The sequence below is a fragment of the Chelonia mydas genome, chromosome 1, assembly GCF_015237465.2.
Source record: "Chelonia mydas isolate rCheMyd1 chromosome 1, rCheMyd1.pri.v2, whole genome shotgun sequence".
NCBI classification, from domain to species: Eukaryota; Metazoa; Chordata; order Testudines; family Cheloniidae; genus Chelonia; species Chelonia mydas.
In genome coordinates, this window is record NC_057849.1 from 151085449 (window position 1) to 151101918 (window position 16470).

The following is a 16470-nucleotide window of genomic DNA, read 5'->3' on the forward strand; positions in this document are numbered from 1 at the left end:
AAGCAGGCAATCCTACCTCACTTACAATTAGTGATCCTAGGTGTGGAAGGGTCAAGGAGAACTACATAAATAGGAAAGAGAACTGCAGTCAGAGGAGGGGACCAAGGGAAGAGGAGTAAGGCGAGTTCCCAGGTGAAGTCAGTCAGAAGAGAACTGGCTCGTGTAGGAGCCCTGAGACAAGGCCTGAAAGAAGCAACACAAATCCCAGAGCTAATCCCAGAGTCCTCAGGCAGGGGAAGCAGGGGAGAAACTGGCTGGTGAACTGGGGTGGGGAGTAAAGATGAAGGCAGACATAGGAATCTAGCCTAGAGTTCACACCAGAATTGGAGGAGACTGTCATCCAAGTAACTTCTGGACTAATAATCTTTTTGGCCATTTAAAAATACAAGCGCTTCCAGGGGCTTCAGACAGCTGCCGAAAGTTGCTCCCCCTTCCACAGTGAAATCTGAAATAGAACTTCTCTGCTGCTGTGGAGTGATTGCAGGGCAGGCTTTGCAAAAAAACATACAGGGCCTCCCTCCCACCACGGGAGGGCAGGGCCCCAACTCCCCCACCCTTCTGGGTCTATTTACTAGATCACAACAGGCCATCAAGGTTTACAAATTGGTTCTGAGCCCGAAAAGTTTGGGACTTTTGGACTGGACTAGATGATCTATCTAATGGTCCTTTCTGGCCTTAAAATCTATGGAAAAAACTCAATTCTACTGATGCAAAAGTAGGAACAGAATCCCGCTTGCTGTCTCTTATCTGTGCTGATTCTGCAGGGCTAACAAATAGAAAGCAGTAACAACATATTCTTCTCTTTAAAGGCAGTGGATAGATTGGCAAGCACTAAGAGGATCCATCCCCAATCCACTTACACTGCTGCACCCCTTGGAACTAGAGAAATCTAGCTGGGGGACAGCTGAGTCCCCATCTGGATCTTCAGCATCACTATCTCCTCCTCCTCTTCAATGTAAGCCTGGCCCCTGAACTTCATAGGAGTTCAGAAAGACAGTGTGGAGCATCAGCTCACTATGTGGCATTATGAGGGATCTTCACTGTACAGCAGCTGTGTGTGTAAGTGCACGGAGTGACTCTATGGTGAGCAAGTGGCTGGTGTAGGCGCATAGTGGCCATGGGATGAGGTATCATGAATGCGTGTTACACAGCACATAGTTGTGTAGATGCTGTTGAGAAGGTGTCACAGAATGAAATGACTGGGAAACACAAGGTTCAGCATGGGGAGAGACTTAAAGGGGTAGACAGAGGGTGAGTGTATGTGAACAATATTACATGGGGAGTGTAGACAAAAAGTTGAAAAGGTGGAGAGGTGAGAAATAAGGGGTGTTGAGAAGCAGCATGGGGTTGAAATTAAAAAAGAGAATGAAAAACAATGATGAAAGGTGGAAACATGGGGAGCAGGAGGCAGAGAGGGGAAAGTAAATGAGGAAGAGAAAATGGACATGTTGGGGAAGATGGAGAGAACTCAGGAGAACTAAGGAAGGGAAAGGGAAAGATGAGTATGGACCATGTAAGGAAAGAGATGAGGGAGGAAATGAAGGGAAAGGGAGAAGAAAATAGGTAGCGGTAGGAATACAGGAAGAGCTGAGTATAAAAATAGAAAGGAGGCGATAAAGAAATTTGATGATCATAGGAACACAGAAAAGAGAAAGTAGAGGAGAAGGGATAAAAAAATGGATAAAGAAACATGAAGAAAGGAATTAAAGCAACAAAAAGAAAAAAAACATTTATCTTAAAGATAGTCTTAAAAATATATTAATTTAAAAAAATCTTTGGCTGTCCTCCTTTCTGCCAGACCTATGCAGGGCCTCTCCACTAAGTCTTGCTAGTTCTTTTGTCCACATAGACTTTTTACTTAAATCTGCCCCTAGATGATGACTCACCCAGGGATAGCATGAGACACAGAGGAAGTCAATATGTTGGGTAAGAAGGTGCAGCATTTTACACAATCACTTTTCATAGCAGTGCCACACATTAACAAGCAGCACAGCCACAAGCAGTAAAGTTATTTATAAAACGTTAATTTAACTATTCTAACAAAGTCCTACCACATCCCCTGTATGAAGCCACGTCTCTTTCTTCCTATTGCAACCACAAATGAGCTTCCCCCTTCTGGCTGCTGGGAGGGCAGCCTTGCTCTCACTCCTGTTAGCCTGCTGGAGGAAAGGCCACCCTCCCTGCTGTTTGGCTGCTGGGGGAGGGATCTTTACCAGCCTTCCCACTCAAAATATGCGGTGATGGTGGGATACCAAGAGATTTCTTTTCTTCCTTCCTGCATTGTATGCGGGTGGTGCTTGGAAGCTAACAGGGGTCTGGGAACTCTGAAGTAGTATGGCAGATCAGTTCAGGGGGGAAAAAGATCCACAAATGAGAGAGTGGGCTTAGAGAAACTGGGACATAAAACTATGACCTAAATCTGGTTAGGTGGCAAAAATAATTGGTGACCCCAAAATTTTAATACTGTGCTGACACCAACATTTTCAGCTGCAATTTCAGATTTGGAATTTGTTCCCTTTGAATTTCCTGTGGTTTGGGTTGGAACCACTCTCTCAGTGACTCAGAAAACTAGAACTTCACTCCCTCATCCCTGCAAAACTTATTTGTTTTGATCAATGTCATCTATTTGCAGGTTCTGGAGGCAATTGGGTTTCAGCCTCTCTCAAAGCATGCCTTTAATCTGTAACACAAAAAATCCTCCCCGTTCTCTGATATGATTCTTTAAATATATAAACATATATGGCATACAGGCAGATTAGTTTTATACATATAAACAAATGTATCTACATATACTACATAACACACCAACATGAAACAAAACAAAAAATTCTATCATGCAAAGTCAGTAAAAAATGTTATTTAAAAATATATGTCTAGTACTATAATAAACAGCTGCTATTCAGGGAAAAAGCCAGTATTCCCTGATAATTAATTTGGGAATCAAGCTACGAAAGTTAGACATTTTGTCCTTTTCTTAACACTTAATGGCATTTTTATTTGGGTTGTAAACTAGAGTTTAGATTATATATTATTATAAATACTAAAACCAAAGAATATTAACAATTTTTAATACTGCCTCTCAATTAACATATCACATTTTACTGGAATAAATTTTAATATTGATTGCTCAGCTTTGAAAAGTTATGGACAGAGTTACTACCATATGCATGGGCTGTTCTAATTTTCTTCTGCAGGCAGTATTAAAACTGAAGCATGACAAGCTAAGGAGAAAAAACCTGAGTTTTAAACATGCACAGCCACACACTTAAACAGAATGATAAGCCTTAGAGGAAAACAAAGGGGTACCTACTTTCTGCTGCTAGAAGTCCTAGTAGGAAGGCAGCATTTGGACAAACAACAACAGTACGAAGATTTCAGAACAAGCAAGTTATAAAGCTGCAACTTGGCACACTAATTTAGCCACAAATAGTATGAACAAACTCAAGACTTTTTTTTTTTTTTTTAAACTCTGTATGTGAGACAAATGGCACTTGAAAAAAAAACATTTGGGATTGGGGCAGGTAGCACATTTGCACACTGTCGGGTATCTGAAACTCCGATATTCGGACACTGGCTGCTTTAGTTTGTAAAAGTAGTATTCATAGAATATTGCTGTTTTGAACTATTTTGTAACTCATTCAAAATATTCTTATTGTAAATGAAGCATGGTATCATATTGCATGTTTTAAGTTTAGTCTTTAGGATGCAAGTTGATTATTGAAAAATTTTGCAGGTGTAATACTGAGTCCAATTTATTTTATAAAAATGAGATTAAAATTATGAGGACCATTTGGAAAACAAACATTTTGTTTCCACTTTTAATGAGTAGCATTCAGGCACACTGATACTATGAAATTAATGTCAACTCCACGTTAATAAAACACACTCAAATAGTTGAAAGAGGAATAAAAACATAACTGAAATAGGTCTCTTGTAAGTAGTCAAACCCAACACCAGTAAACAGAACATTATGAAAATCCTAACAAACATTGATACTGTACAGGACATCAGAAAAAAGAAAGTAAAATTCTCAATGAGTGGAGAATACGTTACACTTTCTCCTTCAATTTCCATGATTTCCTTCCCCATTCAAAACTTTTTATGGTACACAGAAGCAAGTAAGGCAAGAAAAGACAGTCAGACTTTGTAATTGTATTAATATTATATTTACTACTATCACTTGAATTTTTCAAACACTGATAACTAAAAATTGCTAACTAAAGAATTTGCAAAATTGGTGGTGATAATTTAGCACTGTTAACCCTTTTATATATTATATTGTACCTGGTAATGATGGAGACCACTAGTATTTGAATTGCAGACTAAGACCTTAGCCTAGAAACACTTATGCAATGAGTAGTTCCATAGAGTTCCATGGGACTACTCAAGTGCCTAAAATTACTCACATGCATGTCTGCAGCACTGGAGCCTAAATCTAACCATTTATCCTTCTCTCCCACAGTGACAGGCTGGAAGGTTTGGCTTTCTTTCTTTTCTCCTTTCAGTTTTAATGATCAAGAGTTTAACCAAGAGTTAATATTGCTAAATTTCTATAATTTACTATGACAAAATAGATTCTAAAAGAACAAATATTTATCCACAATAATCTTGAGGCAAAAGTCATTTTCAAATTGCATTTATAAACAGAAGCCTATATGAAGCCATTGTCATGCCATTTACGCAAAGGATCCAGAAACCCTGATGTGGTCTTAAAATGTCAGCTTTATGCTCTGTGGGAAACTGCTGCTTGCATTAAGTTAAACATTTACCACAGACCTCAGAAAGCACATAGATACTCAGGAAATAATGCAAAAAGCTGTACAATGCAAGCTGAACATGTACACTTGGTCAATCACCCTTTCAGATACATGCTGCTGTACCTTCTTTGTGGTTTAAAAGCAACAATTGTAAATTGTCTTACAAGAAAATCCAGTACTATTTGAAATGGACAAAATAACTAATAATGAAATACGAAGTCATTAGTGTGTCTCTCTCACCAACAGAAGTTGGTCCACTTAAAGATATTACCTCACCTGCCCTGTCTCTCTAATATCCTGGGGCCAACACAGCTATCACACAACTGCAAACAACGTATGAAGTCACTGTGAAATGACTAATGACCCTCACAATGCATGAGCACAACAACTGAATAGCTCAAATGTGTATTTATAAGTCCTCCATAATAAAAGATAAAGTATGCTTTTCTTTAAAAATCAATTACCTGATTTTCAAAGTTGGTGAGCACCCATTGATTTCAGTGGGTTTTGCAGTTGCTCAACACTTCTGAAAGTCAAGCTACAAAAAGGTGCTTGGAAGTGAAATAGTTAGAGCTGACATTGTTATCTTTATGGGCTTTTCTATTTATTGGCTAAACACATGGGCTTACAGTGGGGCGTAAACCCTGAAATTTTGAATTCAGGTAAAAGACTTAAATATCCATCATCAGCAAAATCTCTTTCCAGTTCAGCTTCCAGAGCTAACACCAGTTCAAGCAATTCCCTGACCTTTCTATGGTCTGCTGTCCAGTAGATGACCAAGGAAGTTGACTTAGCAGAAGTGAACTGCTTCTTATTGTAGCAACATCATGTAAAAAGAAAAACAAGGTTTTAATGTTTGTTAGTGCAAGGGTCTTTTATTTTTGGAACACTGACTCTCACATAACATCTTGAAGGTGCTAAGTATTAGAAATATATGTGTCCCTTAACTTTGAATAAGAAACAGTCATAAAATGTCTAATTTTAGTAGCTTGCTTTATTTCTAGTAGGAGTTACTGAATGTAAATATTCACTGTTAAGGAGGCATTTTAATTTAACATGTATCCCAGAAAAATCTGTAAAGCCACTATTTTATTATTCTCCTTCAAATTCGTCAAGACTCACTCCTGCAATTTTACCTACAGAACACTGTCAGTTGATAACAGCTAGACAAGTGGCAAGCTGCAGATAACCTACAAAGCTGCATAATTTTTGTATTGTTGTCTCATCCTCACTCTTCTGCACCTCCTCCCTGTATGTTTGGTTCATCCACCTGTTGCATCTGGTCATTAGAGGAGACATGCTGATGAAGGAGGGAACAAGTCATCCCAAACAGGACAGGACATTAGGGAAATGATTATGTATTGACCAGTGGGCTGGCTGGACCAAGACCCACTGCAATGTCCAGTGAGCAGGAAAGAAAGGGAGATTTAAAGTGGGGGGAAATAAACCATATAAAACTAGCAGTGTCTCCCTTTTCATTTCTATTTGATTCACTTATACGTTTTGCCATTGATCACTGGACATCACCCAGTGTAACCTGGCATCTACTGGAGAATTGCCTATTTGCTGAATACAGTGCCCTAAACTCTGAAACTGTTATTCTATCAGTATGGGGTGGAGGTTCAAAGTGCCCCCATACCTTTGTAGTAGGGCCCACCTTCACGGAGGGGAGAGCAATGTAACAGATTGAAGTGGATGAAGCATGGAGCTGAAATAGGGTAACCAACTTTTCAAAAGGCAAAAATGGGACACGTAGGGGCCCTGCTCCCTGCCTCCACCTCTTCCCCCTGAGGCCGTCTCCTGGCCAGGCCAGATGCCAGACCCAGAGCTCCCCAGGTCACTATGGGGAGCCCCAGACCCTCCACCTGCTCTAGGTGGGGTGCCGGGGTGCCTGAGAGCACCCTTGTCCCCACCCCTGAGGGTGCACTTCCCCGGGCAGATGGAGGGACAGGAGCTCCCCATAATGGCCCAGTCTCCCCGGGCAGCTCTTACTACTGCCCAGCTCCAGCCACCCTCCCCCACTGGCCCCTTCCGGCGGAAGAGGCTGGCACTGATCCTAAGCTTCGGGCAGGTGTGGAGTGGTGCCACAGGGAATCCAGGACAAATGCTGTCCTGGAATCATTCAGCCTACTCCATCATTTATTTTTGACGACAAACTTCTCAAATCATGGGATTTTATCAAAGAGCTAAACAAACTGGAAAATGGCATTTTAAATACTAAATCTTCAACTTGGAGTTTCTTATCTGAAATCCCATTATTAGAAAAAGCAAAGGCATAACCACTTAGGCTGGGACTTACAGGAGTCCAAAGGAGTTAGATATCCACTTCCCACTGAAATTCAATGGAAGTTGGGTGCTGTCATAGAGAAGCTCTGCCTTGAACACCCTCATGATAGACGACAGACATGCCTGTTCAGTTTCCCTCCTTCAGAGTGCCCAGAAGTAGTTCAACTAGTTGTGGGCTTCATTTATTGCAAGAGCCCCACGCACATAACAAAACAAAAGTCCCACAACCATAGACCAGATTCCCCCTATCATAGTCCAGAGAGTACATGCAACATATCGCCACAGCATCTCTCACCAGGTCCTGGCTCTTCAGCACAGTCCTCTCTTGTCTTTGTACCAGGACAGCCTCCCCAGCATTTCCAACTGGAATGCAACCTTGCTGTTCCCAGCAGGAACCCCACAGCCTCTCTACTGAGAGCATCCTTGCCAGGGGAGCATCCCTTACTCTCCAAAGACCCTCTCAGTTCCTTTGGGTCCAGCTCTTGGACCCCGGAGATGTCAGTGGGTAAAAACTCCCCCACTGCTCCCATGCCTTCAGAACTCTCCAGCCCTCCAGGTTTGAGCTGGCAGGCAACTCCCTCTGCTTCTCCTGCCTTCATCCCTGGCTCTCTGGCTTGCGGATGACAGTCAGCAAATCAATCTTTGCTGCTCTCCTGCCTTCAAGTCTTCTCCCAGGAACCACTTTCTACTTATTTTTGGGACTCTTCCAATCCCCTGGTCTCAGGCAACTCTCACCTGCCCCTGACTAACCCAGTCTGCTCATCAGGTTGCTCACACCCTCTTAAAAACAGGAGCACCTGTTTTGGCTTTGGAGAGCACCTGCTTTGGCTTTTTTGGCTTTTACTTCATTTACTGGGGCTAGCCACCCTGTGACAGGTGCTTAATTCCTTTAGGATCTTTTGAAAAATCCCATCATTAAGAACTGATGTAGTCTTTACAAACAGGCTTCAAACATTTGACAACACAGCAAATTGAAGTGCCTTTTTGTAATTGAAGTGCCTTTTTGTAATTGAAGTGCCTTTTTGAAGGGGGAGAGGGAGATCAAGTTCTTTATCCGGCCTAGTTATTTCAGAAAGCTGAAAGTTGCACTATGGCTCTTTTCCTCAAAGCTTCAGGATATTTATTCTAAATTAATTATCTAAGTGAGGAGCTCTCTGAACTAAACAATTTAAATTAGTCAATCAGGCATCAATAAAAATATCCCTTGGGAGCAGTTTCTCAACCTTTGGGTTGCAACCTCCAAGGAGATCAACAACTGTTGTCCTGAAGCAGGAGCCTGTTTCAGCTTCCTCCCAGAGGAACTCAAACCATTGCATCAGTTCCTTAAGAAATTAATAAGAGGTTCCAAAGGATCCAGCACAAAAGGGCTGAGAGCACATATGTAAATATCTGGATACATGGTTCCTAGAAGAAAAAAGTTGAGAACTTGTGCTTGTGACAGTATCTGCAACCTCAAACCCAAATGAGGAAGAGACACATCCTGTTGATGTAAGCCTGAAGCTGAAATGAGGAACCTTACTATTCCTGTAACAGAAAAATTGTAGAAATGTATGTGGCCTACTTCTGTGACTATGACTGAGGAAGCAGACGGAAACAAAAAGTATCTTTTGAAACACTGCAAATAATCCTAACTGATGTCCAATCAAACACGATTTGAGGACTTCAACAGCTCAGACATAGGCGAGAGGTTTTTCGCAGGAGTGGGTGGGTGAGATTCTGTGGCCTGTGTTGTGCAGGAGGTCGGACTAGATGATCATAATGGTCCCTTCTGACCTTAGTATCTATGAATCTCTCTGTAAAATAATACATCAGATCCCCTTCTGTACAATACATAAAATGTTCAAATCTGAGTGCCTAGAGTTAGGTGCCCATGTCCATATTTAGGCATCTAAATGAGTGGTGTGAAGTTCCTATGGACTTCACTGAAAGTTGAGAGTGTTAAAAACACCTGACAATCAAATTTTTTTATTTGGGCTCCTACATTTGAATATTCCAACTTTATGTAAATGAAATTAAATAATATTTAAAAAATTTACTTTTCCACTATTTTTTCTCTGCCATACTTAACATTTGCAAGCCCCCTCCACCTCCTTCCTTATAGAAATATTAGGACAGTGAATGAGAACTCACCCTTCCCCACCAATCCAAAACACATAATTAAATCCCTGAGACATTTTCTAGCATACTAAGCTTTCAGGCGGTCACACTGACACATGCTGCAACATTTGAATTGCAACCATTGTTTATTTGTTAAGAAAACTTGTTTAGATGGTAATTTACAAAAAGCAGAAGTAATTCTATTGGTCTCATGTTTTCTAAAAGTGTATTTATACAAAACCTACATTCTGGAACACCTTTGACATGTCAATGACCCTCTAAGAGGAGATTTAAAAAAAAAATAAATAAAAAAATCCAGTTTCAGAAAAGGAGACCAACAAGCTCTTAACTATACAAAGATACACAATGAAAAACATTCGCAGGAAGAACAATCCCACTAAGGGTACAGGGCACCATTTAAAAAAGGTCTCAGACTCAAGTAAAGTAAATAGATAGATATGATGTTATGCCAGCCTTTGTAATAAAACACTGTCAGGTTGAATAAAAATCCAGGAGGATCTATATCACTCTGAAGAAGCATTCTCTGGACACTTCCTTGTAGAACCACTATAAATGAATAGTAGTGAAATGCTCACACAAACTCTAATGTACATACTGTTCTATGACACTATGGGAAATCAGCAAACAATATGGGACTAAAGCCAGTAAAGATTTAAAACTCAATATGAAAGGTAAATATGCTTTCAGTGAAATTACCTGAGGAGGTAGGGTCTTCAGAGAAGTCTGGCAGCTCTTCAGGGGGATCCCCATAGAAGGAATTGAATTTGTGGCTTGATACTGCTGCTAGTACTGCCCCCTGAATAAACAAGACAAAGTCGCAGTCATAAGCAGTAGGTCAACAAAACATGTTTACAAACACTGTGGATCAGTCAAGACTGAAGGCCCCAAGCCCTCCCAGTCTATTCTTCTTGTTGGAGTTATGAGAGAGATTCCATGCACTCCATCAATGACCTGACTGCTGCAGTGAAAAAAATCTCACAGCACAGCCAGCCATGCACCATTCCAAAGTATTGGATATGGCAACCTGCCTCTCTGTGATGGATATGGTGAAAGTGCAGCATTTATTTTTAAATTATTGGGCTGCTGCTGCTTCCCCATATTCCTCAGATTAATGAAGAGCAGCGGAGAAAAAGACAAAATGCCCCAAAGCACAGCTTTCACTAGTGCATGAGTAGAGAACAATGAAAACCAAAGCCCCCTGATGTAACAGGCACTGCAAGGCTCAAAGTCCTAACTGACAAAGATAATGTCATCCTCCAATGGAGCTAGTTTCCTTTTTTTTTTTTTTTTTTTTTTTTTTTAAAAGAGCCTGAATGGACAGATCTAGTCTTGAAGTATCAGAAGAGAAGAAAGGATGTTCAAAAAACAATACACTGGATGAGTTGATGAGGAAAGCAGGCAAGCCTGCTGGCAAGGCAATGACAGTCACCCCCAGGAACTTATTCACTTTACATGGGCAAAAAGGAACTGGCAGCTAGAGCATTAAGAGTCAACTATATTCCACCACAGAAGCTGGCATGAAATACAGGTTTAGAACTTTGAGAAGTTTCTGCCTTCGTCATAAGCAGGAAAACAAACCTCAAGAGTAGGTTCTTTCACAACTGTATCCTTGGAATGTGTTAAATGCTGTCTATGAGTTTCATCTAATTCACCCCACACAATCAATAGTTATTTGGGTATGCTGCTGTCTAGCAATGGAGAAGCTTTTTTCAGCCAACCCTACTTTTAATCTACAAATTAGCAGGCAAGGAGTGGATTCTAGCATACAGTGGCCTGCATCATTCCTTCTGATACTACATATGTTTTCTTCACCAGGAAAATTTTTTTACTGACACTGACTAGCCTCCTCTCACAAACCTTAAAAAAGCTTATCACTTAAGTATTTCAGGACATTATACAGAAATACTGTACATACTGCCCTTAAAATAACACTCAGAACCAGAGAGAATGAGCTATGAAGATGATGATAATAAAGTATCCCTTGTTTATTTTCTACTCCCTAAAATGTCTTGCTATGTTTAGACTGAAATAAATTAGGCACCTTACTGTCTTATTTGGAAAAAGAAAACACTTAAGAGTTTTTGGATTGCTCCACTCAAATCACGTGGTAGGTAATCTATTACTGATGTGTCATTGAGGTTACCAGTATGTTTCTTAATTATGTGAGCTCTCTCTCACACACACACACACACACACACACGCGCTTACCCACAAATAATAATTTCAGTAAACAAATTAATATAATTGTGGTCCAGATATATGTAGTTTACTGCTCAAAGTAGCAGTCATATTTAAATTTATAGGCATTTATTTTTTGGACTCCTCACACTACTTTGAAACGCTGGTACACATGAGATAAAAGTCAGGCTTTTAAAATAGGTTAACCTCATGATGTGGACATGTTGACAATTAATTATTAATATCAAGGGATGATCAATGAAGAATCAATACAACATATTATTAACATAGAACATAGAACTGTGAAGATGTATACTGTGAGAAAGAGAAAAGGGATGCATTGCTGCTTCTTTTGCCTTTTTGGTTTGCAATTGTGATTCACAGGTATTGCTCAACAGAGCAAAGCCAGCTGACAGGTTTCTTAAATTGGTGGCATTCTGCATTATGCCTTTAGAAACCTTCCAACAGTTTAAGAAAACATGATACCTTTTTTGTAGTTATTACTTGAAATATTACTGATAAAAATATTGCTTCATCTAAGACAGATAGTGGGAAATTTAAAAACAGTTTCAAGTGAATTAAGCAGGAAACCTGTGGTTTGTAGTTCTGTATGTTTATGAAAGTTAAAGATCTGATCCTTAACTTGGCTGTGGAAATGAGAAACATTAGTTTCTCCTATTTATTTTTGGAACGTCCATTGTGTCAAAGGAGAATTGCAATATTGTTGGACTTCAGCTCTAAAATGCCAAAAGGTAACATTAAAGATTCACAGACAGCAAAGACAGCATTTTTGTTTAGAGCGGATCTCATGCAGTAACTAGTATGAAAATAGCTGTCTTCTCAAAGCCACATTGAGACCACAGTTTTTTTCGTAATGTCAAGTGATATTAAGGAAGGACTAATTTTTGTTTTAAGTCATGTTTTTAGTGTCTAACCGGTTTCAAATGATGCTAAATGACCCTGATCAACTAGCCTCTGATACAAAAAAAATCCCAGCAGCTCTCTCAGAATGCAGAAGATATTTTAATTTATGCAATGAAGCCTAAAAATGTACAATCTAAACTTGTAAATAACTAAAATATAGTCATTTCCCCAGAATAAGGGCCAGATACTGCCTTTAAAGCACAGGGCTGTGCCGAGGAAAGAGCTGAACTCCAACATCCCAGGTAGGGCTCTGAGCAGTGGCACTGTGCCTCAGGGAGCAATCTGGTGCATAAGGTGAAATTTGCTGCTGTTTTACCTTTTAAGAGACTGTAATGTACATTCCTCTGAGGCTAGTCAGCTGTAGTGATCTCTACTTCCATTTTGAGTGGCTTGCAGGACATAAAAGGGAGAAATCTCTGTGCTCAGGAGAGCTTAGGGCCTGCAACTGTGACTGGTGTCTGCATGGGGGAAAGGGAAGGTTTTTTGAAGCTTCCATACCTTCTTGTGCACCTGCACATAGTGTGGCTGGCTATGACCCTATGTATAAAGCATAAAAAAAAACCCCACACTTGAGGGGGGGGGTTTAACTAGATGAAGGGAATTTGGCAGCTTTTCTATTCAGGTAAGACACGTAAATGCTTGGGAGTATATACAGATTTGGAACAATTATACCAGAACAATTTTATTTGAAATAAGTGTAGAGAAAGAGACATAAGGAATAAATTCCTGAGCTCTTTAGTTGGCAAGGTAGTTCTGATAAAAATGATAATTCTAAGATGCAAAAATGCTCTATATGTTCGTGAGTCTCCCATAATGTCCCCAATAGTCTGGGCAAAGATCAAATACCATGGTATATAAACCAGTATATAACGAAAAAATAACTGGGATAGACAGTGGTATTAAGCCACATCAATGATGGTATGGAAAAGCGCCATCCTAATACAGATCTCCCAAATGCATCAAGTTGAGACAGGTACAGTGGCTCTGTGAGCACAGGGTAAACAAAGCAGCTGCTATTATAGCCTCTTTTCTCCTTACTCTGTTTGGACAGGCTAGCACCTCTATAGATGGCAACCTGAAGCATTCTTTATATTGAGCACAAGGATTGCCACTGGGCTGCCCTGAGCAGGGGTGCAGGGAGTGGGAAAGAAAGCTCTGAATTCTCTCACTTGTGCAGGGTTGGGCATGATCTGGTCCCTAGAGAGAAAATTAACACTTTAATGGATCAATACAAGGAAGATATTAAAAAACTGGGACAGTTGTACTAACTCCTCGAATTCTGAAACTAGCAGTGGTTCCAATGATTGTTTCTGGTTACAAAGGTTACAGTACATTATATGGTAATCAAATAACTGTAAAATTAACATTTTCAGTTTGGAGATGTGCTTCAATTCTGGCAAAATTCAGAAAACAACATTGGAATCTCTCTGTTATTTGACTCAAACATATCAATATGAAAATATGATAATCTCAGACCCCTTGGTAGTTGTTATGTGAGGAATTTCAAAGTTAGAAAAAATAATGAAATACTAACAGTATCTGATCCAGTGTTAAAAGGACAATTTGTTGTTTGCTCATTCCAGGAAAATAGGGTCTAACGTACAAGTTTTACAATGTTTCATGTGTGGGGTGCATTGCAATGAACAATTAGTACTTTCAGAACACCTCCTGAAGAACAATAGCATGGATTAAGTAAATGGCAGGGAAAAGGTTGGTATAGTATAATATGGTATTGAATATATATAAACACAAGATGCTAAGAGAAGAGAATTGCCTATAAAGTAAAGATTGAAGCTTATGTGTAGACCAGAAAAATAGATTGTTTAAAAAAATGTTAGCTAAAATGCTTTTACTAATGCAATTTTAAATAGGACTTTGTACCTCATGTAGGCAAGCTGTGTTTAATAATGTGTTATCTGATCATAGTTAAACATAGGGGGAAGCTGCTAACTTGTTCAGAAGCATGAGGATTATTCCAATCCTACATGCTAGACATGGTTAGAATTACGCAAAACTTCCGTGAGGCAACTAGTTAAAATTAATCTGATTTTGCATTTTACAAACCCTACAATTGGCACAGATTTGCCAAAAGGTTGCCCGAATCTTTTGATGAACCTAGACCTAGTTTCAGGTAAAACCCCACCAGACAGGCAATGGATTTATGATTCTGAGTGGAAATCACACAATGTTTCAGCTGGATCTCAACATTATTTTCCCTATACACCTCTACCCCAATATAATGCAGTCCTTGGGAGCCAAAAAATCTTACCGCGTTATAGGTGAAACCACATTGTATCGAACTTGCTTTGGCCTCGAGCATTTCCGTTATTAATACGGTATTTGACAAAAGTAGTTTTATTCTTGGTGTTGTTTTAGAAAGGGTGCATCTGATGTTGTCCTTCACATCAAGCCCAGGGTTGGGGCTCGCAGCCGCGCGTCCCTGTCGGGGCTGGGGCTCGCAGCCACGTGTCCCTGTCGGGGTCGGGGCTCGCAGCCCGGCACTGGGGTCGGGGCTTGCAGCTGCACATCCCTGCTGGGGTCAGGGCTCACAGCCTGGCACAGGAGTTGGGGTCGGGACTCATAGCTGCGCTCTGGGGTCGGGGCTCGTAGCCCCGCAGCTCCACACAGGGGTCGGGACTCGCAGCCATGCGTCATGGTCGGGGCTTATAGCCTGGCGCAAGGGTCAGAGCTCGCAAGTTGCAGCCGCGCTCTGGGGTCGGGGCTCGCGACCCCCCACATAACCGGGTCGCTACCCCCAGTTTGAGAACCAATGTTGGAGACAGAAAACCATTTTTGCTTTACCGTATTATATCCGAATTCATGTTATATCGGATCGCATTATATCGGGGTAGAGGTGTAGTTGGAAACTGCTCCTATATATAACTAAAGGCTGAGGGAACATTCTTAAGAATACCCCTTTACAAAGAGCTATAACCTACCCCCAGAAAACCAAATAAAATCATAATTGTCCTTTATGAACATCTTATGGTGGCCCTCCATATTTGATGACTGGTGAAGCCAGTGGAATGTTTATCCTTTGTTGACATAACTGATTACAAAAAACAGAACAACATAGATGAAACTAAGCACTAGGAATTAAATTATGCCGTAGCACAGAAGTGACTCAAAAATGTACAAACTGGCTATTCTCTAAAGAAGCAAAAACAGGCCGCAAGAATATTTTTCACATTTTAGAAATTATATTTAGAACCTGTTAGGAAAAAAAACAGTAGTCTCCCTCCCACCCAGTCACAGAAAAGACACACTTTCTCCAATTGCAAAGAATAAAGAACAGATGGTTGCAGACTCTGGCTCAGTAAATAAGTGCTCTACTCCAAATCCTTATAATCACAACCTCAAAGGATGTATTCTAGAAATGTCTGCAGAATGCTAGTCTGGTGCCAAGTGCATGCACCATAGGAACAGCAATTATAGTGGGGATCTAATACAGACAGCAGTATTACGGGTGATGGAGGGGGAATGTTGCGAGGCTACCATAACCATAGAGAGTGGAAACAATGCAACCTTCTAGCAATGATCACCTGTGAAAAGAATACTTTTGTAAAGAAACCCTATTTCTGCAGCTTGAGATTTGCCTCATATTTCAACTATAGTGCATTTGGTTTGAGTTTGTCTCAAAATCTCATTTAGGTCAATGCATGACAAGACAATCTAAATAAGACATCTTATATTCAAGATAATTAATCAATGATCATTAGACTAATTAAGATTCCTGACCTCATAATTCTAGATATTTCAGACTATAAAAACTCAATGAAACCAAGAGACTAAATGGATGGGACGAGTGTCTGCAGCATGACACAGCAGCAAACTAATCCATTCTAAATATCTATTTCAACTTTAAATCTTTACAATTTTAAAAAAATACACAGAACTCTTGACTCGTATTAAAAGTCTACATGGCTTGTCTATACAGTGCGGAAATGCACTCCAGAAGGGTGTAAATAGTATAGCACTCAAGTGTGCTGCTCTAACTGCCCTGTGTAGATCCCACTGATGTGCTCTAAAAGGTTCCTAGTGCACGTGTTTGGGACTGTATCAACATACACTAGGTACCTTGTAGACCATGTCAACAGAGTCTAAGGGGCAGTTAGAGTGCAACACTTTAGAGTGCTTTACTATTTATACCATCCTGGTGTGCCCTGTCGCACCATATAAACAAGCCCTATGACACTTAATAACAAAG

The 16470-nt window shown here is 40.3% G+C and overlaps 1 protein-coding gene across 18 annotated transcripts in view; it reads right to left on the reverse strand.

Moving 5' to 3' along the window:
• Positions 1-16470, reverse strand: part of CASK (calcium/calmodulin dependent serine protein kinase) — a 420858-nt gene that overhangs the window by 116970 nt on the left and 287418 nt on the right. For 12 of the 18 annotated variants that reach the window (XM_037902700.2, XM_037902680.2, XM_037902711.2 and 9 more), the window contains 2 exons: positions 9858-9957; positions 3311-3328 (listed from right to left, as the gene is read on the reverse strand). In XM_037902700.2, coding sequence (XP_037758628.1) covers positions 3311-3328; positions 9858-9957 — 118 coding nt within the window. The remainder of the gene's footprint in view (positions 1-3310; positions 3329-9857; positions 9958-16470) is intronic. The other 6 variants (XM_037902719.2, XM_043538104.1, XM_037902706.2 and 3 more) reach the window with 1 other exon arrangement.